The sequence below is a fragment of the Ceratotherium simum genome, chromosome 30 (genome assembly GCF_057802395.1).
Source record: "Ceratotherium simum simum isolate JZ-2026a chromosome 30, ASM5780239v1, whole genome shotgun sequence".
Lineage (NCBI taxonomy): Eukaryota > Metazoa > Chordata > Mammalia > Perissodactyla > Rhinocerotidae > Ceratotherium > Ceratotherium simum.
This window is the reverse complement of record NC_141929.1, coordinates 35,460,418-35,482,785: the sequence shown is the minus strand read 5'-3', so window position 1 is coordinate 35,482,785 and position 22,368 is coordinate 35,460,418. Positions and strand designations below refer to the sequence as shown.

Here is a 22,368-nt window from a genome sequence, read left to right as displayed (position 1 = left end):
GGCTGGAACGGCAACATCAAGGAGTAGATGCTCAGGTCTGCGGCTTTCCACCCGCTCACCTCTGTCCACCCCAGGCCCTTGCGAGCCCCAACTGGAATGGGGTTCACAGGCGTAGGGGCGGTTTATCCGCCTTCACAAGCTCCACCCATCAGGCAATGCCCAGAGCCCAGGACTCTAGCCCGAGACACCTCTCCGAGCCGCAGACACCTCTCCTCGGAGAAAACATTCGGCACTCGGCTCTTCCTGGACCCGAGTTTCCTCCCCGAACAGGCTTGATTTCCGTGCGGGAGGAACGGCCTGCGCATGCGCCCGGCTCCAGGCCCCCCCCCGCCCCCCCCCACAGTATTTATACAGTTTCATAAACTGCAAGCGATTATTTTGTTTCATAAGAACAATCACTATGCAAATGAAACCTCCAGCTAATACAAACAGGGCTGTTAAATTCACTTGCCAATGTTTATGAAGAGGAACTCTGCCGGCCCTGACCAAACGCGCTGAGAAAATGTTTAATCAAAAGATACATTGGAGTGGGGAAATCAGGCAAATAAGAAAGGACGCCCTGACTTCGCTCGCGGAGCCCCCCGCCCCCGCCCACCCCCTCCTTTATTCAGCGAGACAATGGTGGTGAAATGACAGGTTCCCAGAGGACGGACAGATGTCAGGGCTCCAGGAGGGAAAGGCAAGTGCAGAGATAGGGAAGCACGGTTCCCAAATTTGGACCCCCGCCCCGTTTTTCACACTCGTTTTCTGGCGGGGCTGGGGAGGAGGAGAGTGTGTGGGGGGGTTCGGCCGGGCTGGGCCCGGGCTTGCGGGGAGGGCCTGCGGAAACTCCGGGCGGGTTCGAGGTTCCCGCAGATGGCAGCGCGGAGGCGGGGACACAGCCTGTGCTCGGAGCGCGCTCACATCGGGCCAGGGCCTGGACCACAGGACCAGGGCTCCGGGTGGGGCGAGTTCCCAGCTAGGGGCAGCCTGGCACCGTGGCTTCCCACAGCCTGTTGCAGGGCAGGGGCAGGTTTGGGGACCCAGGCAACAGGCCAGCAGGACAGAGTAGGGAGGGACTCAGGCAGGACACCTGGAGGAGGCTCTCAACTCCCTAGAGGGCCACGCAGTAGCCCTGGGAAAGTTAGCTCCAGCATTAGGACGACTCCAGAATGTTAGAGTAAGGAAACTTCATCTCACCAAACCCCTGTGTTTCCACCATGTACTGCCTGTGTGACCTCAGGCAAGTTACTTGCCCTTTCTGAGCCTCAGTGGCCTCATCTTTAAAATAGGGAATAGGAAAGCATGCCTCACGACATTGCTGTGATAATACAATGAGGTCATAAATGTCAAATGCTTAGCTGAGTCCCTGAAACTTAGTGAACGCTCAATAAAGGTTAGCAATCTGGTCCAAATCCCTCGTTGCCCAGAGAGGGTTGGTGGATTTCCCGGAGTCACACACATTAACTGCAGACACAGAACATGACCCTAGATCCAGTGTCTCCAGCAGAGATTTAGGGGAAGAATGGGTGGAGGCTGGGGCCTGGCCCTGCCCAATGCCCCTCTGGGAAGTGCACTCGGCAAGGAGGCAGTGGTAGGAGGGACCTCTGGAGCCCCAGCTCCCTGGGGCTGGGGGAAACCAGAGCCTGGCCCTGGCAGGGCCTCCCAGGGGCCCAGGCAGGGGCAGCTGTCCAGAACTGTCTGTCCATGGAGGGGGCAGGGAGGCTGCCACTCGGAGCATGCTGTGTGCCAGTCCCTGGGGCTGGGCCGGCTCAGTCTGCTGGCTCCATCCAGAGCCCGCCCCAAGGGATGCTGGGGGAGGCAGCCAGGATCAGAGCCGCCGGCTGTGTGCGCCCCTCCCCCAGCAACAGGGGACTAAAGTGGGTCAAGGAGGAAGGAGGGGGCCCAGGAGGGCTGGGGGAGGGGCCGGAGGAGCTCAGAAGGCACCCAGAGGGAGGGGACAGGGGAGGATGCCTGGAAAAGCAAAACCATGTGTGCAGTGGGCCTTGGGGGGCCAGGGAAGAGCAGAGCAGGGGCTACCGAGGACTTGGGGGTTCTCAAAATCACCTCAGAATTAATCCAGGGGGGCCTTAGCTTGCCCTGCCCCCAGAGGGTTGATCCTTCCCTTTCTCCTATCCCCAGCTCTGTTTTCTCCCAACCCCTCAGCCTCTTCCAGAGCCCCACAGCCCACCACCCCTAGCCAAGGGGTCTGTGAGGAGCACTCTCAGCCAGCTTCAGCCCTCTGGCTCAGACCCGGAGGTGGGCCCAGCTTGGCCCAGCTGTCCAGCCAGGAGGTGCGGTCTGAGGAGGGTGCAATATAGCTGACCCTAACCTGGGCCCGGGCTCAGCAGGACTGTGGTGGTGCCAGGCCAAGTCAGGCCCCAGTCACCAAGGAGAACAGTTAGAGGGCCCCCCCCACCTCCCCACTCCCCCCACCCCCGTCCCCCTAGAGGCATCCTTGGGGAGCCTGGTGCAAAATGAAAGGGAGGGAGGCAGGAAATGCCAAACAGGGCTGTTCTCCGCCAGGAGGGGAAGCCAGCCCCTCAGGGGCAGGGGCTGGGGGGCCACAGTGCAACTCAGGGAGACTGGGGCTGGCCGTCAGCCTCCACCCCTGGCTGGCCCTGGCCCAATCATCAGCTTTTCTCCCAGCTCCCCCACCCTGCACGGCCCAAAAAAAAGGGCAACAACCACCCAGGCAACTCGATACGGTCCAGAAGCCTCCAGGGTCCCTGGGTTCCAGGAAGCTGCGCAGGAGGGGGTGGAGGGCAGGGAATGCAGAGGGTCGCTGCCCAGGGAGAGGGATTTCAGGGGGGAGGAGAGGAACTGCCCCCGGGCTGCTCAGCCAGGACAGGCGCCAGCTGAAGGGCAGCCAGGAAAGCCGGCCCAGGAGGGGCTCGCTCTCAGGTTCGTACTCAACCTCCGGGGGAAATGTTGAGGGGGAAGAAGATGCAGGCTCCCAGGGCAAGTCCTAGGTCCTAGGCCCAAGGCCGAGAGGACAGGGCCCTTTAAATCTTTGAGTCCCTCAGCAAGGCCACCCACCCCCAGCCACCACATCCAAGATTCCTAGGCTGAGCCAGCTGGACTCCTGGGGCCTGGGCGGGAGGAGGGAGACACAGTAGAAGGGAAGACTCCCCACCCTAAACACTGCAAGCAAGCACCTCCCGTCTCCACCTAGCAGAACAGAGGGGCTGGCCTGGCTGGGTGTGCCAGTTCCCAAGAAACCAGGAGGCAGGTACAGCCCTGTCCACTACCCACCCCAAATGACTTGAGGACCTGGCCTCATCCTCCGACCCCCAGCCTGTCCAAGCTGCTTCTCCCCCACGTGAACTTAAGGAGCAGGCCCAGGCAGGTGGGAGAGGGGGAGGGTGGGGGGGCTGTGGACTTGGCCCCCAGCTGGGTCCTCATGGGCAACGCAGTGTTAGCAGCCTCAGAGTTCATAACTGTTTACAGGTCTGTCTCCCAGGCCAGCATGGGCACCTGGGGGAGGGGGGCCGCTTGTCCCCCAGGCACAGAGAAGGTGGCCCTGGGCGTGACTGGAGTAGGCACCATGGTGTCAGGCAGCCTGGCTGTGACATGTGACCTTGGATTTCAGTCTGACCCTCAAACTTCCCTCACCTGCAGGATGGCAAACGTAATGGTACCAACCTCACAGGGCTGTGGAGGGATTCATGAGAAAATGTATATAAAATACTCAGCACGCCCTGGGCCGTCAGCCTCAATACATACCATCAGTGAACGTCCTTACTCCCTCCTGCCACCCTTGTGTCCCAGTGAACCTGTCCCCACGAGAAGAGCAGGACTGGAACGCTCCTAACAAAACAAGGCAGGACAGGATGCACAGAGACATCTATGGAGAGGCCCAGCCTCACCCCGCTCGGTCCCAGGAGGGATCCGAGCTCAGGCCAAAACCCATGACAGGCCTGGCACTCCCCGGGTGAGTCTGAGCAATGGGTATTTTGAGGCAATGAAAACAGGAAATACAGAATAAAGCCCATTCAGATAACCGATTCAGACTGAACTGTGGACGCAGCAGGCACGTGGGGACAGCTGTTTTCTCACTGGCCTGGCTGGAGGTCAGGGGGAGGGGGCGGCTCAGGGACTTGGGTGACAGCGACGGAGCATCAGCATCTCCCCTCCATTTCCAACCCTAACAGTGTGCAGAGGGGGCCCCAGGCCCCGGCGGGCGGGGATCAGGACCCCTATCCACGGGACATGGGAAACTTGGAAATGAGCAGCCTGACCGATGGCTGGACACCAGCGCTGATACACATGTGCTGTGGGAGCCAGGACAAGGCTGTGGGCTTCTCAGGCTCTCCCTTTCTCATCTGGCAAATGGGCAGCGACGCCTTCCAGCCTGCTCTCTGGGTACTCGGAGATGCCTGTGAGAACCTCTGGGACATGCTCAGAAGTCGTTTAAGCTCAAGGTCCAGGGGCCTGCCCTAGGGACTCCCCAGCAAGGACCAGCGGGCCACCCCACGCCCAGCAACCTCTTCCACTGCCCTCCCTTGCATCTTTCTTCGTCCATGCTCCAGCCTTTCCAGGAGAGCCCACTGCACTTGGCCCTGCCCCTCCAGACATACATACTCAAAATTCCCCCCGATTCTGTCCCAACAGGTCCTCGTGGGCAGAGACCACAGCCTTTCCTTCTCCTTCTTTCCTGTGCATGGCCGGGTCCAAGACAGGGGGAGGTAGCCCTGCGAGTGAGTTCAGAGTCAAAGGGGACCATTCACCTCCCTCTGTGGCTCCCTCATCCTCCCTGGCCAGCTGACACATCACCTCCTCTGAAATGCCCTCGGGACAATGCTGTCCAAGGCTGACAAGCTGGAGCAGTCTTTCCAGGAGAAACTACTTCTCCGTGTAACTGTTTACCTTTATCAGTCTCACTACCCCGCCCCCAACCAAACTGTCAGCTCCCTGAAGGCAGGGCCCCAGGCCTTCTCACTCATCACTGTGCACCCAGCAATAGCATAAGCCTGCCCAGCGGGCTCAGAAATATGCACCCAAGGAAGGAATGAAGTCAGGATGTATCCATCCATCCAGTGAATGAATGAGTGAATTTTAAGTGGCAAACCCAGAATCATGACTCAGATCTGTTTGCAAACCTTCTGTCTGCAATTTCTTGAACATAGACAAATGCACTCAAAATTGCGCTCCCACACCACATACCCCATACACACAGGCCTGGGCGCCATGCGGGGGCAGACCACGGCTCTGGGGGTGCCTGCTTCACACCCTGTCTAGTCCTAGCTGTGGGTCACGGGCAATTTATTTTCCCACCCCAGGCCTCAGTTTCCTCCTCTGTAGAAAGGGGCTAATCACAGTACCTACCTCACGGCTTGCTGTGAAGCGTAAATGAATTAACGCGTGTGAAGTGCTCAGAAGCAATCAATGACATTTGCTGTTTATTATTATACACTCACGGATGGCCCGTGCTACTGGCAAACGCCCTCCCCCAGCCCCGCCCCAAAGCCAGGGCCAATCGGTGCTCCAGTCCCCAAAGGCTCCCCCGAGGCGCACATCTGGCCAGCGGGGGCCGCAGCCCACCCACGGGCCGGCCCCCAGCTGTGGACTAGACGCCGCCGCCGCCGCGCTCCCGGCTCCGGGACTCAGGAGTCCTGGGGTCGCCGGCTGGGCCCGGACAGCCCCCGACTCCGAGGGGCGGGCGGCGGGGCGGCCCGCGGCGCAGAACAAGCCCGCCCCCCTCCCCGCCCCGGGCAGCGCGAGCGAGCGCCGCAGCCCGCGCCTTCCCAGCCGGCCCCCCGCCGCGGCCGCTTTGTGCCCGGACCCGGGCCTGAGTGACTGCGCCGCAGCCATGGAGCCCTCCGGGCGGGGGGCGGCCCGACGCGTTCCCAGGACGGCCGCCTCAAAGGGGTCCCGGGCCGCCCCGCGGGGCGGGCAGACGAGGGCCGGGGAGGGGCCGCGTTCCCAAGCGCCCGCCGGCTCGCCGGGGCTCCGGGGAGGGAAGAGCCGCAGGCCCCCTCCCCTGCGCCCCCTCCCCGTCTCCTCTCCCACCTCCTACCCAGCCCCGGAGCTCGGCGCCCTCTCCCACCCCTGACCGCCTCCCCGTCGCCCCACCTCTCCGTCCCGCTCCTCCCATCCCCGCCCCCTCCCCTCATCTCCCAGGACCCAGATCACACCAGGCAACTCTGAAGGCAGACCCCAGGAGGGCCCTCAAGGCCCCAGATCCCACCTCCCGTCCTGGAAATCTGGGCTCTCCCCTACCCCTCCAGCCTCGGGTCACAGCCTGGCTTGCAAAAGGGTTGGATTCTAGGCTGGACCTCTGAGGCAATGGGCTGCGAGAGCTTCCTGGCCTCCTTCTCCATCTGTCAGATAGGGGTGGGCATGTGCGTCCAGTGCCAGGCGTTGGGGACACGGAGACAGCAGGGGCTCTGCTGGGTGCTGCTCACAGATGGCCTGCCCAGGGAGGGACCATCCCCTGAGCCCTCCGTGGTGATGTGCACAGGGTTACACCAAGATAGGACCACATGGTTTGGGGAGGAGCGCCAATGAGGCTGCTAGGGCAGGACTGGGAGCCAGAAGCTGTCCTTGCCCAGAAACAGCCCCATCGAACTGACACCACCCAGCGAAGTCTCTCTCTGAGCCTGGACTGTGCCATAGAAACCAAAGAGGCCTGGGCCAGGGGTGAGTCCTCCCAGCGTGGGGAGGCAGAGGCCCAGCGAAGGACCCCCACCTCCCACATCTGCCAGCCCCTTCAAAGCACCAACCACATAGGCTTCCAGCCCCCAGGTCCCGCAGGACTCCCCCCATCCCCCTGGGCTCAAGTGTCACCTCCAGATGGCCCTGTCTGAACAGCCTCCCCCACCACTCCCTATCCCCTAAACTATCCCCCCAAGTTACTGATTCCTGTACTTGTAGACGGTGGGGCCTCCACTAGAATAAACTGTCCACCACGGTGGCCTCAGCACCTTGAACAGTGCCTGGTGCGCAGTGGGTACTCCATAACCATGAGTGGGACGGAGAAATAAACAAGTGAATGAGTGAACAAACAGGTAACGACAGATCTTAAAAGCCTAGAAACCCAAACTGCACCCAGCTAAGAGGATTCCCTGACAAGTGATCAAATAAGTCTAGAAATCAGAAACCGTTAACGTCTCCGAGAGAGTTCCACGTTAGCATTTTAGAGGCTCTGAGAAGCCTTGAAAGTTTTAAAAACTTTTAACTCCGTTTAACACAGTGTTTGCCAAACGTGTTTGGCCACAGAAAACATTTTTTATTCTTTTGGTGGAAAATCAACAAAATCCTGGAACACATTTTTGGGAAACACCAATATAAACTCATTTCCCACCCTCACAACCATGACTCTACAGATGGTAAAGTGAATCTTAGAAAGGAGAGAGAACTGTTTCTTCTTTCTTTTTGTGGGATCAGATCTAGCATGGTGCTTGGCACAGAGCAGATGCTACAAAAATACTCAAATGAATACAGATAAAGCAAATTCATGAACAAAGTCTCCCACCCATGTCCACCTTCTCTGCCCCGATACTGAGAGTCTGACCTATGCAAGCAGCGACAGGAGTCTCTACCCCGGAGGCTGGCACTCACACATGCACACACATGCACATGCATATATGTGCACACAAAGTACACACTGCTAGTACGCACTGCACACAGACTCACACACAGACACATGCATACATGTGCACACAGAGGCAAACGAGCTAGTACACACTGCACACACTCACACATGCACATATACTGTGTGTATGCACACACATACACACAGACACATGCACACACGTATGTGCACATGCATAGACACATTTCCGTGCATGCACAGAGATGCATGCACGCACATGTATGTGCATGCACACAGGCACATGCGCATATACACAGGCACACACGTGCACACCCATTCTGGGGCATATGCCCTCCCACACAGTCTCCTTCCTTGTGCCTGGCAGTGGGCGCCTTAAGAAAGGCAGCTGTCCTTGGGGTGGTGGAGAGAATGGACATGCGGGATGCAGAGGCCTCGTTCACAACCTGGCACCTCCAAGAGGGTAGGGTCACCCCAGCAGGTGACATTAAAACCTAGGTTTTTGCCGCCCGTTTTCTCTGGCGCTGCATTCTGAGCACAAACCTACAGACGAGAGAGAGAGGACGGCCGTCTGAGTCAGGCTGCTCCCCAGCGTGTCTCCCGCCCAACCCTCCGGACGGCCCTTTCGGTTTCACAAAGCTCTTTCTCCCTCCTGAGATTTCACCCTCACCCCTCTCCTGGGACTGGAGGCCCTATTCCACAGAAAATGAAGCTGAGGCCCACCGAGAATGTGGGAGAATGTGGGTGGGATGAGGTGTGGGAGCCCAGGTCTGCCTGTTCAGAATCCCCCACACCCCAGAAGATTGGGGTCCCAGGTGGTCCCGAGGCAAGCCTTGGCCTGGATCAGTGGCAGCAGCAAAATCCACACTCTCCCTCATCCTTGCCCTGTCCCCAGGCACAGTTCTGCCACAAGGTCATTGTATGACCTTGGACAGCTGATTTGCCCTCTCTGGAAAAGTCTGACCATTCACATGAGAAGGGAGCTCAGCTGAGGAGTCTCTAAGATCCATTATTGCTGGGGAAAAAGAAAGCCTGAGGCCCCCACCTGAGCGGTCAGAAGTGAGGGTCAAGATTAAATGAGATACTGCCTGTGAAGGGCACAGCCCAGTGCCTGCACAGAGGGTGCTCATTAATGTTAGCTGCTCTTGGTGTTGTGAGTCCATCCTTCTGGGCCCAAATCAAACACCACCCCCTCTTCCAAGCCTTGCCTGATTCCCCCTATCAAAAGGAATCCCCCCCGCTTCACTAAGCCCTCACCCTGCACCTCTATACTGGCCTGCTCTGTCTGGTCCTGTGGTTAGGGTCCTACATCCGCTCCAGACTGTGGGCTCCCTGAGGGCATGGCCTCCATTTGGTTCTCTGCACCCTTCTTGGAGCCCAGGCAAAGAGTCTTCACCTAGGTAAGATACTCAGGATTTAGAGGAAGGAAGGAAGGGAGGGAGGGAGGGAGGGAAGGAGGGGGCGAAGGAGGGAAAAGAAGGAAGGAGGAGAGGAGGGAAAAGAAGGGAGAATGGATAGATGAATGATGAATGGATGGATGATGAATGAATGGATGATGGATGATAGGCAGGTGATGGAGGTATGGATGGATGATGGATGGGTGATAGATGAATGAATGGATGGATGGGTGATGGATGGATGGATGAGTGATAGATGGATGAATGGATGGATGGGTGATGGATGGATGGGTGATAGATGGATGAATGGATAGATGGATGAAAGAAAGAAGAGACATGACTAAAGGACTAGCTGAGGGAAAGAAATGCCCAAACCCCCAAGCTCCACATTCAGTGCAGTGCCCCTTCTTCAAGAAGAAATAAAAATGGTCTATAAACATAAGAAAAATTGTCAACTTCACTAGTAATCAGGGAAGTACAAATTAAAACTATGAGCTGTTTCTTGCCCACCAGATTGGAAAAAGAAAAAGGCGGGAAAAAAAGAAGATGAAAGAAAGAGAAAAAAGAATACATCCTATGTGAGCAAGAATTGGGAGAAACACGCATTCACACATTGTTATGGAAGGATAGTTTGGTGTAGCCTTTGTGGAGGGCAATTTGGAACTATCTATCAAATTTTTCCAATGACTACCCTTTGACCTAACAATTCCACTTCTAGAAATCTAGCCTAAGATACATGAAGATTTATAAATGAGGATGCTCCTGGCGTCACGGTTCATAACAGTGAAAAACTGAAAGCAGCTAAGTGTCCATCAATAGAGGATTGCAGGTGAATTCTGGTACATCCATTCTATAGAATGATGGCTGTTGAAGTGGGAGAGGTCTATAACACTAAGATGATGGTATCTCCTACACGATCGGTTCTTAACCCTGGCTGCACACTCCAAGTACCCTGGAAGCTCTAAAAAAAAGTGACCTGGGGCCCCCTCCTCAAAGACTGGACCATTTGGTTTGTGGTAGGGCCCAGGTAATATTATTTCTTTAAGTGCCTAAGATGATACCAACTTGCAACCAAGATTGGAAACGCACTGCTACGTGAAAACACATAGCGAGTGTGGTCAAGCGGCACATGAGACTATCCAGGTTTAAAGGTAGGTTTGCCCAGGTGTCTGCACATGTGTTTTTGTGTCAATGCAGCACAGAAAGGGTCTAGAAGGAAAGATAACTGGAAAACAGTGCTTATCTCTGCGGAAGGAGGGGATTCCATTATTTTTTTAAGACGTAAATGTGGACAGGCCAGAAAGCAGCATTACAAAGAGGGGTTTCACAGACCAGACCCCCTGTGCCTTTCCTCACGGCCCTCTCTCCTAGCCCAGGGTCCGGGGACTTCTTCAGCTCCCAGAGAAAGCACGAGTTTCTCTGCTGGCTTTTCCGGCCCTTGAGGCAGTTATAAATACAGGCAATGATGACTGACTCAGGCTCAGGAGCTAGACGAGGCCTGGGCTAATCCCGGCTCCGCCAACCTCCTCCGTGTGACTTTGGGCAAGGTACTTGTGTGCCTCAGTTTGTGCATCTGTGAGACTGAGATGAATCAGAGAGCTGTTGTGAGAATTGGGGGGGACATGTGGGAAGAGCTGAAGGCAGGGCCTGGCACAGGGAAGTGCTTGGTCATGACTGTCCCTCCAACCTCCTCCCTGGGGATCAGGGCTGGCCTTGCTGGTGGCTCTGGATGGGCAGATGTGGGACTGGTCATTCTCCGCCCAAGTTGTCCCTGGATTAGAGAAGCACCTGAGAACCTGCTCCAACAAGGCCTGGGAAAGCCCCAGGGGCCCAGAGAGCCAGGGACACCACAAGATGAACTCTCAGGCCCCTGAAAAGATTCTGACATGACAGTCAAGCCCCGACATTTCCTCTCTTGTCCCATGTTCCCCTCCACCCTCCAAAGGGCCAGGGGAGCAGGGGAGGATTCCCCAGAGCTGCCTCTTCAGAATTCTCCCTCTGTGGACTGGTCACTTTAAAAAGTAATCTGAAAAGACCTAACGATGTCTCTCGAGCCTGTATTATTTTAAAGCTAAAGCTTCTTGGGTTTTCCCCTTCTTATCTTCCAAGAATTAAAATCCTAAAAGATCTAAGACAAGTAGCTAATCCAACCAGTTGCATCCCATTTCACAGACAGGGAAACCGAGGCCCAGAGAGGGAGTCTCTTACCCAAGATCACAGAGCATGTTTCCTCCAACCCACAACCCTCTCCTTCAAGAGAAATAAATCAGTCTTGACTCAGACCTTCAGGGAGGAGGTCTTTCTTTTTTATTCTGAGTTTTATTTTACTGCCAGGTTCCCTGCAAACACATCCCACTTTCTCCTTCCTGCGTGCTTTCCTCAACCCCATCCCTCACTCCTAGTGCATCTTTCAGGGGCAAACCGTCCCTGAAAGAGGAGAAAGGTCCTGAAGGCCGTTTAATGGAGGCTGGACTGCAGAGCCCTGGCCAGCACTGAGCCGGGTCAAATTTGTCCAGTCCGAAGCCCCCTCGGCAATGTGGCAGGATGGCCGGGGGCAGGATGGGGAGTTTACTCAATTAAAAAGTTCTGTTTTATTTAAAATTAGTATTAAAATCTCATATACTTTTATTATTTAAAAACAACGTTTTACAATCTAGCACAATGCTTGGCACAAAGCCCTCGATAAACAGTAGCTACAATCGCACAGCAGAGAGCACTGCCACCCCCAGACTGGGCGGAGGGTGAAGGGCAAGAACGGGCGCAAGGCATCTCCAACCCCAAGGGGCATGAAGGCACCCAGTCCTCCAGGGCGGAGCATCTCAAACCTCCTGAACACGAATAGGGGCCGGGGGGAGGTGGAGGGGGGCAGGAGAGACCATCAAAGTCACCCTCAAGGATATCTGTGTTCCCTCAGTCCACTCACTCACTCACTCATTCATTTAGGAATTCATTTATTCATTCATCAGTCATCTCTTCACTCATTCATTCACTTATCCACTCATTCATTTGTTCCCTCAACAGTTTACACATTTACTCATTCACGTAAGAAATCCTTTTGAAACACAAGGATCCAGAAGCCTAGGTCGAGGCCATCTATGAATGAGTGTGGGGTCTTGGAAGCCCATCAGGATGACCGCACCCCGTTCACAGAGATCCTTCCCCTGAGGGAGCAGGGGAAGGCGAGCTTGCCAGCTCTCCACAGGGCTGCTCGGGGACTGGGGATCTGAGTTACTCCCTGTGGCCCCAGGAGACAGAACCAGGACCAACGCACCTAAATTACAGGAGGCAGACTGCAGCTAAATGGAAACAAGAACAGGTAAAATTCAAACCCAAAATGCCCAGATGTGCATGAGGTAGTGAGCTCCCTGAGATAGAAAGTGTGCAAGTCCAGGCTGGATGAAACTAAGGATGCCACAGACACACCCAAAGAAGTCTGAATGAAGTGACCCCCAAAGTTCCTTTTTAACCTGAGGTTTTCAGGATTCTGAGAAGTTCAAAGGCAAAAATAGTAAAGGTCTGAATCTTCCCAATAGGTGTGCCAGGCCCCTGGCTGGCCACTCCCTCCCTGAGGGGCACAGGGCATCAGCAGAGCTGTCCTGGGCACGGAGACGGCTCACTGCTCCCGAGAGAACCCAGCACTCTCTGCAGCCTCCACTCCAGGTGACAGGAGTCTGCCCTCTCTTTCCATTCCCCCCGCTTTGGGAGCCTGCTCTCCTCCCTCACCCTCTCCCTGGGGACTCTCTCCTCTCCCCGAGGTGATTGTCTCTCCTCTCCCCAAGTTCAAACCTGCAGCCCCAAGTGACTAGGGACAAAGCCATAACTCTGGTTCAGGAACCAGAAATACGCTCTACATTGCTGGTGGCTACAGGTCCTGCAGGCCCCAGGCCACAGGGGTACACGCAGCCTGGATGCCACACCCACTACCACCCCAGCCCCGTTACCCAGCCATGCCCTGCTCCCTATCCAAGCCCAGATGGCCATCGCTCTGCCCTCAGGCAGGTAAAATTCAGTGCAACAGGAGTTAGGTGAGCAGAATGTTTTATTTAATTAGGATCAACAGAAGAGATAAACCTCACAGCAGGATAGGGAATGACAACGCTGCAAAAAATAATTCATGCCCAGGTAACGAAAGGGCAGATTTCAATTACAGAGAAAACTGGGGAGAAAAAGGTGCCTGGCACCTCCGAGGAGGAGAACAGTGTAAGGGTCTGCAGGGCCGGACTGCAGCCCAGATGTGGTCGGCGCTCCAGGAAGGGAAGTCAAGGCAACTCAGTGGCCGTTCCTGAACAGCTGTCCCTCCCCTTTCCTCATCACAGACAAACCAGCCTGAAGTGTGCAGGGCTGGGTGAGGCCGGGGGGCTGTCTGGGTCCTGACAGGCAGGTGGGGGGACCTCTGGGATCTGCCCTGCCAGGGCCACTGGGCAAGCTCACACCCAGCCCATCTCAGTCTGCAGAGGAATGGTGTCCTCAGTGAGAGAGAACGAACATTCTAATCCTGAGAATGGTCACCAGATCACTCAGCATCTCCTAAGCACCCCTCCTGCCCCGCGCCCAGCCCACCTGCCCCGCTGGGGTCCTAATCACACGCCCTGCCCTAGCTTCGGGCACACCCGTCTCACCTCTCACACTAGATCAAGGAGGAGCACCACCGGCTCTCCAGAGAGTCTCGTCATCTTCTGAGCCCCCGTGTTTCATTTCTCCCTGGAAAACGGAGACCCTGAACCCACGGCCTCCTCAGAGGGTGGGGGCTGAGATCCCCCACGTACCACCCCCTGGGTGCCGATGAAACCTGAAAGCTCAGGGTGGTGATGGCTGCACAACAGTGTGAATGGACTTAATGCCACTGAACCACACTCACAAATGTTATGTTATGTATATCTTAACCTCAATATTTAAAAAGGGAACAAAATGAAGAGTCCTGAGCCCCTCCCCAGACCAGCGGGGTGAGCATCTCTAGGATCTGGGCCCAGGAACCTGCAGTTTTAACCAGCTTTACTCCAGGTGACAAACTGAGGGTCCACTAACCTGTATGATTCCACTCTCTCCCCAACCCAGGCCTCCCCTCACCTTGTCCAGCGTAATGCCTTGAATTCGCTCAATAAATACTTCTTGTGCGAATGAGTACTCAAAACAGTGAATTCTCCAAGTTTCATAGCCCAGGGAAATATTTTTATTTACATCTTCTCCCTCCAAAATGCAGGCTCCCTCCGCGCCTCCATCCCCAGGGCTCTGCCCATCCACCTCAGAAAGAACACTTGTGCAACCCGCTCCTGGCACTAGCTCTCACCCCCTTGCCCCGGTCCTTGGGTGACGCCAGCCCCAACACCCCCATTAGCTACGAGAGGGAAATTGCTGTTAAATTAGTGAGTCTATCTACCGAGCCCCATTTTATATCCCAATTCAGAAGATGACATGAACATCTGCTTTCACTTCAAGACATTAATTTTCAATTATTGGAGAAAAACAAAATTAGTCCTGACAAATTGCCGGCGATCACACGCTCTTGTCTGGTGGTTCGTAATAATAACTTCGGGGCCACAATCGGTGTCCTCGGACGGAGGTTCCTGATGGGCCCCTGTCCTCTGGTGGCCACCATCTCCTTGCCCCGAGTTCTGTTTGCTCTCAGGGAACTGCCTCTTTGGCAGCTGGGTTCAGAGAACTAAGGAATTTAGGTTTTTCTGTTTCTGGAGAAGGCAGGGATGGAGGGGAGGGCAGAGGATAAATAAAAACATCCACCCTGACCATTTCAGCTTCGAACATTTCAAGGTTTGCCTCCCTTTCAGCAGCAGGATTCCCACACTGAGACGGGAATGCAGATCACTCCTGAGTCCAGGGGCGCCCAGGAAAGGCACACTTGGACCGCCTTATAATCCACGTCTGCCATCTGCAACGGGAGAGGGATGGATGACACAATTCTCTTACAAGACCCCTTCCACCCCAGCCGTGATGTCATGCAGGATTCTAAGTCCAAAACTCAACAGTCCCGGCCTCTGAAATCAGAATGCTTATAAATCTTCAATAACAAAAAACAGTTTGCTGGGGTCCCATTAATCCAGGAACCTAGTTCAGCCAGGGTCAGAGTCTACAGGAAAAAAAAGAAAGAAAATCCTGAATTTGCCAACCTCAAGGACCCCAGATCCAGAGAACAACCCACTTGATAAGAGACTATCAACACTGTAATCTCATTTGATGGATTTTTTTACGTATCTTGGCTGCTGTTTTCATTGTATGAATACGAAGCCACTGAAATGTGAATGAGCAGAAGAATTCAGAGATAATGACGTGGCAATCTTTGAATTTGACTTGTCACCATTGAAACCAGAGTGTTTGCCTAGCTAACATGTTCGGGGGGGGGGGGGGGGGGCAGGAACCAGAAGGAGACAGGTTAAAAAAAAAAAGAAAACAAAACAACAACACAAAGGAAAATTATATCTTTAAGAAGATAATGAAAGACGTTGCTACTCCCAAAGTCAACTCGGTAACTGAGCTCCAACATTGTGTAATTGACTTTGCAAGTAGACAACAGCAACGTAACAAAGAAAATGTCAGTGTTTTCACAGCACTAATCTATAACGCTGGGAGGCCCTCCCGCTGTCAGCCAGGGCTGACAGTACAATAGCTTTCAAAGGGATATTACCATCATGCTTTTATTCCTGACATCAATCAAGACAAAGAAAATCCTTTTCACAAGACATTAAAAATCAAACCTTTGTACAAGAAGATAGGTAAAACAGCATTCTCCTTAAAGACAGCCACACTGAGCAATCAGCTAATTGGCGCTCCTTGAAAAAGGTAAAGTATTTTTATTTACTGAGTATACAACCCCAATCATTGGCTGCCACCGATCCTAGCAGGTAAGCTATGAATCAAAAGTTTCCATCAGCATCTCCCCACTGCGCTCCACCCTACCTCTCCCACAGTAGGCTGAGGGAAGTGAAGCTAGCGCCAAAAACTTCGAGTGGGACCTCATCAATCCAGGTTTAATTAGTCCATTTTGGGTGCAAAACTACACTGATTACCGACTAACATGTTTATGCACAAAATGCCCTTGCAAGCGGACAGGAATGTGCAGAAATTGCCAAATTCACCAACCAAGGTGTATTGAGGTTTTCCCCAGCTACCCACAGTGATGGGGAGCGCACTGACAGTTTTCAAGGTATTCCGTTGTAATTACCCTAGACCCGCAGATAAGAAAGGAGCCCTGAAATCTACTGCAAACGTTTTTGAGACGTGAAGACAGTATTCTTTGCAAACAGCAGTGCACCATGGACAAGGTCCAGGAAAGGTAAATGCATCTTAACCTCGGCCAAGCAAAGAGGTAAGTAACCCACCCATCCACTGTGGTAAAAAGGATCGGGCCATCAGAAAAGCCAGCCATCATCTGCTTGCTTACCATCAAGACGGTTTCAGATGCCTGCATGTCAGAAGTTGGTGACAGAAACCTGCGGGTCCAGGAGCAGGGAGTTAAGAGGTGCTAATGTTTGTGAAAGCTCATTATCTACAATCTCCAAGCCACTGGAGTCGCAGAGCCCACTAGCCTGCCCAGGGGTCCGAGAGCCATGTCCCCACACCTCCTCAGGCCTTGAAAGAGCCACTGGTCTAGGTGGCTCCCAGACTATTGCTGAGGAGGAGGAGGGGAGAAAACTGACTCAATTTCCAGCAGGGGGTCCCTTTGGAACTCAGAGTCAAGGTGTTTTGTGACTTTTCCCTCTAGTACCTAACAGACTATCTGCCAAAAATATGCAAGTGAGTCCAGTCAAAGACAGAGATGTTATTCTACAAGCATCTGCAGCAGAAAAGGATGTTTTTACTTTTCAGACATAACTGGACACCACTGTTTATTTTTAAACAGTATCTGAACAACAGGTGCTATTTCATTTCACTGCAAAATGGGAAGAAATTTTAAAAGAAGAGGGAACTGGCCCCAACACTGCCTTGAAGAATCATATTCTACCACCACCACCACCACCTAAGTCAGCCTTTTTCCAAGAGCCAGGCAGTACGTCTGCACCATCAGCCTCAGTGGCAGGTTCCTTTCGTTTACACATCCAAATGAACAGTTAAGAGAAATCAATGCATCTAATTGCCAGACTATTAAATCCTACACCAGGGGAAGAATTCCACAGCCACCAGCTTAAGAGTTGGCTACCGATATAGCAATTATTGCAACTTTCTATTAGACTGAACCAGATGCCCAGCCTCTGGTCCCCAGCTAGGAACGCCGTACTCAAAGATGCTGCACTCCAGTTTCCTCCTCTCCGGGTTCCCCCGCCTCCTCCTCTGTTAACACGCTGTAGCATGCCACCACAGTGCCAGGGCTGGCTGCTTCTACCGAATTACTTTATGACTGTAAAGTCACCGGCATTTTGCACCTTTCGTTATTAATGCACACTACGCACCTTACGGTTAAACGTATAGCCGGGTCCTCCTGCCGGAGGCACATGGTTATCTTATTTTATCACTTATTGAGTTTTTGCAAAGAAACAGGTGTAAGAACAGCAGTTCTAAACAGCAGCTACTAGACATAAAGACTGTTTTCTAGAGAGAGACAGGCCCTTCCAAAGCTGGGAATGGGTGACTTTACTGAGGAGGGGGAGATTAATTATTAGGAGTAAATATCAGCTGCCCCAATCCACACAGAAAGCTAAAGAACCTATAAAGGATTTGTTCTGCCCTTCCTACAAGATCATGTACATTTAGCCAAACAAATCTCAACAATTTACACTTGTATGTGGTCTCAGCTGAATCAAGAAACCTGTAACCTCAGAACGCCTCTATTTATTACATCTCAATTATTTCCATGGAAACACGAGCAGGGGCAAACAACACTGTTCCCAAGTCCCTAGACCACGAAATTTATAAGATGGACTTCCGAGGAGCTACGGGATGGCAGGAGAAGAAAATGGGGGTGGGGGGGAGCATAGAGAAGTCACTGGGGGTAGTTTGGGATGTTGGGGTTGGGCGGGGGTGCATGGACGCAGCCTGAGTGCTAATTAACATTAAGAATTGTAATTAACAGGCAGTTGCTAGACGGAGAAAATTGACTATATTACAAATTATTCAAAAGTTTTAAGCCGAGGCTAGGAAAAAGGTGTATTTATTTTCCATATAAATGAATAGGCTGTTTCATGGATCTGAGGAGGCAGCGTAGGTGAAGGGAGACAGGTTACCAAACCACCCGGTCTCATCAGCCAAAATAACATCAGTGAGATGTGATAAGAACAGCCCCAGAGAATGAGGCCAAAATTATCAAAGGGAACAAATCATCTCGCAACCGCCACACCACACCACCAGGAAACAAAAGGGGGCAGAATGGTGTAGGGAGGGAAAATCGGTCAGAAAATGTGACTTTTGTAACATTTGTGGGTTTTTGGTGTTTTTTCCTTAAATCACAAGGCTTTTGAAAACCAATGGGCTATTCTCCCCCCTGCCCTACTGCCCCGGCCCCCTACCCTATTTGCTGGGTGTCCTCTCTGGGAGCTGGCTTTTCCAAAAAAGGACAAACATCCCGAGGGGACGAGTGACCCCAGTCCAGAAGGGAGGTTGTGTCCCCAAGTGGGAAGTGAGACCCCTCCACCCCATCCCCCAGGCCTGTTTGATTTTCAAAGCAGCAACACTGGTGCTTTCAAATCACACTTTCTGAGCATCCATTAGAAACTGTTATATTTCTGTCTTTCCTTCCTGCTATGGGCTTTCACATTTCCGAGATCAATTACGAATTACAGTCAAGCGACTTGCACAGCAGAACGCGCGGGCTGGGGAAGTCCACAATGCCTCTACCTTAGCCCTGACACACAGCAGTGCGGGCAAAATAAAATTTAAAAGGCACTACTGTTCCGTAAGAAGCACCTTCAAACATCTTTAAAGGTGAAGACGTCGTTTTAAACACTTGGTGTGGAGCTGTCCACAGTCAAGCACACACTTTTGAATATTGCTTGAGAAAGGGGGGGGAGGCAGTTCTTGAAAAGCAATAAATGCATCACCTGCTGTAACTCTTATCTATTCAAATTATCTTCTCTCTTAATTCCTCCCTTGATAAGTGGCCACATCTCCACCCTATTCACCCTGGTAAACTGAATAAAAGGCGAAATGGTGAGAGACAAGGGTTGTAGCTGCTTTTCGAAAATGCAAAGAACCACAGGGAGAAACAGAGGACGGCAGCTTCCAAGGGCAGAAAGGCACCTGAGGTTGATATTCACAACACTTCTCAAATGCCTGCACTGGTCTGTTCCCACTTGGCTGTCCTCCCCCATCAGTTAGCTTGAATTGTCTGCCAAACATCCACACAAATACAGTACATTCAGGGAGAGACCCTCAGTGAAAATCATGTCAAGGCTCATTTCATGAAAGGCTGAAGACCAATTCTTGAGTCTTTCTCAGAGAAACAGAGTGGTTTTAGAATCAGGTTTGAGCAACTCTGAAACACCCACCCATCTGTTCACTGCAAACCGCTCTACCTTTGCTTTCTGTGTCACACCTTCCGAAATAAGAAGGTTGGGAGGCACCGACTGAGGTTAGAGGTAGGTAAGCTTTGCATCTTCCTTTATGAAAAGTCTGCTCCTATACATAGATTTTAACCCAATCAACCGCCTGGGTTCAATAAAACAGTTTTTCCAACCAGAGCTTCTGATTCCACATTTTCTTCCAGGCCACCTTAAGTGGCTCCTAGAGGAGTGAGCAGTGAGCCAGGGTAAAAGAAAAGAAATTAAATATTACCGCAAGCCACAGAGCCCTTCTATTCAGCAAAAGGACAAACACCTACAATTGCCTGTCCCCTTCTTGGGGTCTCTCTTCTGGTTTTCTTGTCCCTCAATCAGAACACCCTGTGGACCCCCAGTTCTGTGGAGCAGGCCAGCCTATCCCGGACTGGGATGCCTGCCAGGGTGAGGGGAACAAGACCAGCTTCTCGCAAGGAAAAAGGAAAGGGAGCCGCCGGCTTGCTGAGTTGGGACTGAGTTGGTCTGCTTCTAAGAGGACAGGAGAGTCTCTGCCGAGCCGGTGCCCCCGGATCTCCTGGGACTTTAGAATGAGAGTAATGGCGGGTGTCTCACGACCCTCCTTGCCAGATTCAGTCCCAGCCATTCCAGGCAGGAGCAAGGCTGGCAGGAAGGGAGCGGGGCTCCAGCGCCTTCCCGCGCAGGCCTCCAGGAAATGAACTTTTCAGAGCAGAACTGGGCTTGGGCCAGAGGTCATCAGGGGAGTTGGGAGAGGACAAGGGCCTCGGGACTTTTGGATCCAGAGTCGTAACCACTCTCATCCCGTCCCTCCTCTATCATCTCCCAGCGCAGCCGGGCACCCAGCCGAGGGGCTGGAAATCGGGACAAAGCAGCAAGCGAGGCCCGGAGAGGCCAGCGGGTGGGGAGAGAAGGGCAGGGGAGGGGCTCAGTCGCCTGCGCGCGGCCTCACCCCGGGGCCTCTCCTCTCCAGGGGCCCACTCCAGCCGGGGGCCCTCGATGGAAATAGAAAGCAAAGCAAGGAGACGAAGGGGTGGGTGTCTGTGTGTGTGTGTGTGTGTGTGTGTGTGTGTGTGTGTCTCCTCACAAACGTGTGCACTGCGGGGGCCCGATACAGGAAGCTGGCCTGGGTGTCGAGGATGCGGGGCTCCGGGTCGGGGCCCGGGTGCCCTCCTCGGAGGGGCTCGCACCGCGGCCGCTGCGCTCCCCTGGGGACCCGCGTCCCGCCGGCGCTGCGCAGACAATGAACTCCTGGCGGAGGCTCCCGGCCGGGTTGGCCTCGGTGGAGGAGGCAGGAAGTGCGGGGGCCCGGGCCGGGAGCTCGGCCTGGGCAGGGGGCGGGGGGGGGGCGGCCGGGGCGAGGGCGCGGCGCCCGGGGCGCGCGCAAGCAACGCCCGCCGCCCTCGGCGTCCCGGGGCGACGAGGCCGGGGGCCCAGCGAGAGCGGCCTCGGAGCTGCTGGCCTCCCGGCGCCCGTCCTCACCGACTCTTCCTTCCTCCCGCCGCCGCCGAGATTCGCAATCCCCGCCAAGTCGGGCCCGCACCCCTTGATTGGCCACGCGGGCCCGGGGCCCGCACGGAGGGAGCAGCGAGGGCCCCTCGGCGGCGCCCCCAGGCCCAGGAGCCCCGCGGGCGGCGGCGCCGGGCCCGGAGAGGGTCCGGGCGGGTAGGGTGTCCGCGGCGCGCCCCTCCACCGCCTCCGCCTCCCGCTCCCGGCTCCCTCCTCCCCCTCCTCTTCCTCCTCCTCCGCCTCCGCCTCCTCCGCCGCCGCCTCCTCCTCCTCCTCTCGGCTCGCTCGCGCGGGTCCCCGGCCGCCCGCCCGCTCGCCGGTCCCTCCTCCCTCGCTCCCTCCCTCCTCGCTCGCTCGCGCCTCCGCCGGGCCTCGCTCGCTCACCTTTCACCGAGCGCGGCTTCGCCTGCTTCCGCCTGGACATGTCCGGGGCTCCCGGCGCTCCGTCGCCCTCCGCGGCCGGCTCCCCCCGCCGCCCCCCGCCGCTCCGGGCTGCCCTTCTCCCCCTTCTCCTCCGCCTGCCTCTCGGAAACTTTTTTTTTTGCAGCCGGGTCGGCGGCTGCGGGGAGCGGATCGCAGGTCCGGGGCGGCCTCCCTGGTGGGGGAGGCCCGGGCCGGCCGAGGCCGCTCGGGGGCGGAGGGAGGCCCGGGGGGCGCGCCGGGGGCCTGCCTGTTGCAATGCGGCAGCCGGGGGCTCTCGGTCCCAGCGGCGGTCCCAGCGGCGCGGGGAGTCCGGAGGCCACTCGGCCGAGCCGAGTTATGCAAAAAAAAAAAAAAAAAAAAAGCCGCCCCCCTCCTCCTCCCCACCCCCCGCCGGCCCCCGGCCCCTGCGGCCCCCTCCCTCCCTCCCCCCCCCCCCCGCCCCCCCCCCCCTCCTCCTCCTTCTCCTCCTCCGCCCCTTGCCGGATTTTTGTGCAAAGTTTGCAGGCGTCCGGCCACGCAGCCCGGTGCGGAGCTCACAATGAACCCATCTGAGGAGGGGGGACGGGGCTGGAGTCGAGGGGGTCTCCGGGGGAGAGGAGACCGGGAGGCGGTCGAGAGCGCCGAAGCTCAGTACCCCCCGGGGGGAAAAAAAGCTTCAAATTGTCCCCTGCCGCACAAAAAAAAATAATAAATATTAATTGCTAAAAAATGCCCAAACGCCTGGTTTGGAGATTATGATGGATGGGGAGGGGAGTCCCTCAACTCAGCCTACTTGGGGGGCTCGAAACGGCCGCAGTGGCTCGGAAGCCGCAGCTCGGGGCCCCTGGCTCACGCCCCCTTCTCTGGCTCTCGGCTCCGTCCGGCGCCGGCCCCCCGGAGGAGGAAGGGGCGCGCGGGGGCGCTCAGGCGGCGGCGGGCAGGCGCGCCCGTGCCCCGGGCATCTCTCAACCCGTGCGCCGGGCCGCCGCTGCCTGCCCTCGGGCTGCGGTGCTCAGCGCGCGGCACGCAGCCGATCCCCAGGCCGGTGCCAAGTCGCCGGCCCCGCTAGCTG

The 22,368-nt window shown here is 55.3% G+C and overlaps 1 protein-coding gene across 1 annotated transcript in view; it reads right to left on the bottom strand.

The window, feature by feature from the left end:
• ZNF423 (zinc finger protein 423) overlaps nucleotides 1–21,633 on the bottom strand; it is a 321,245-nt gene extending 299,612 nt beyond the window's left edge. Inside the window, exon 1 of the mRNA XM_004431589.3 lies at nucleotides 21,279–21,633. Within this exon, the coding sequence (XP_004431646.2) occupies nucleotides 21,279–21,318 (40 nt within the window). The 5' untranslated portion in view covers nucleotides 21,319–21,633. The remainder of the gene's footprint in view (nucleotides 1–21,278) is intronic.
• Between the last annotated feature and the right edge of the window lie 735 nt (nucleotides 21,634–22,368).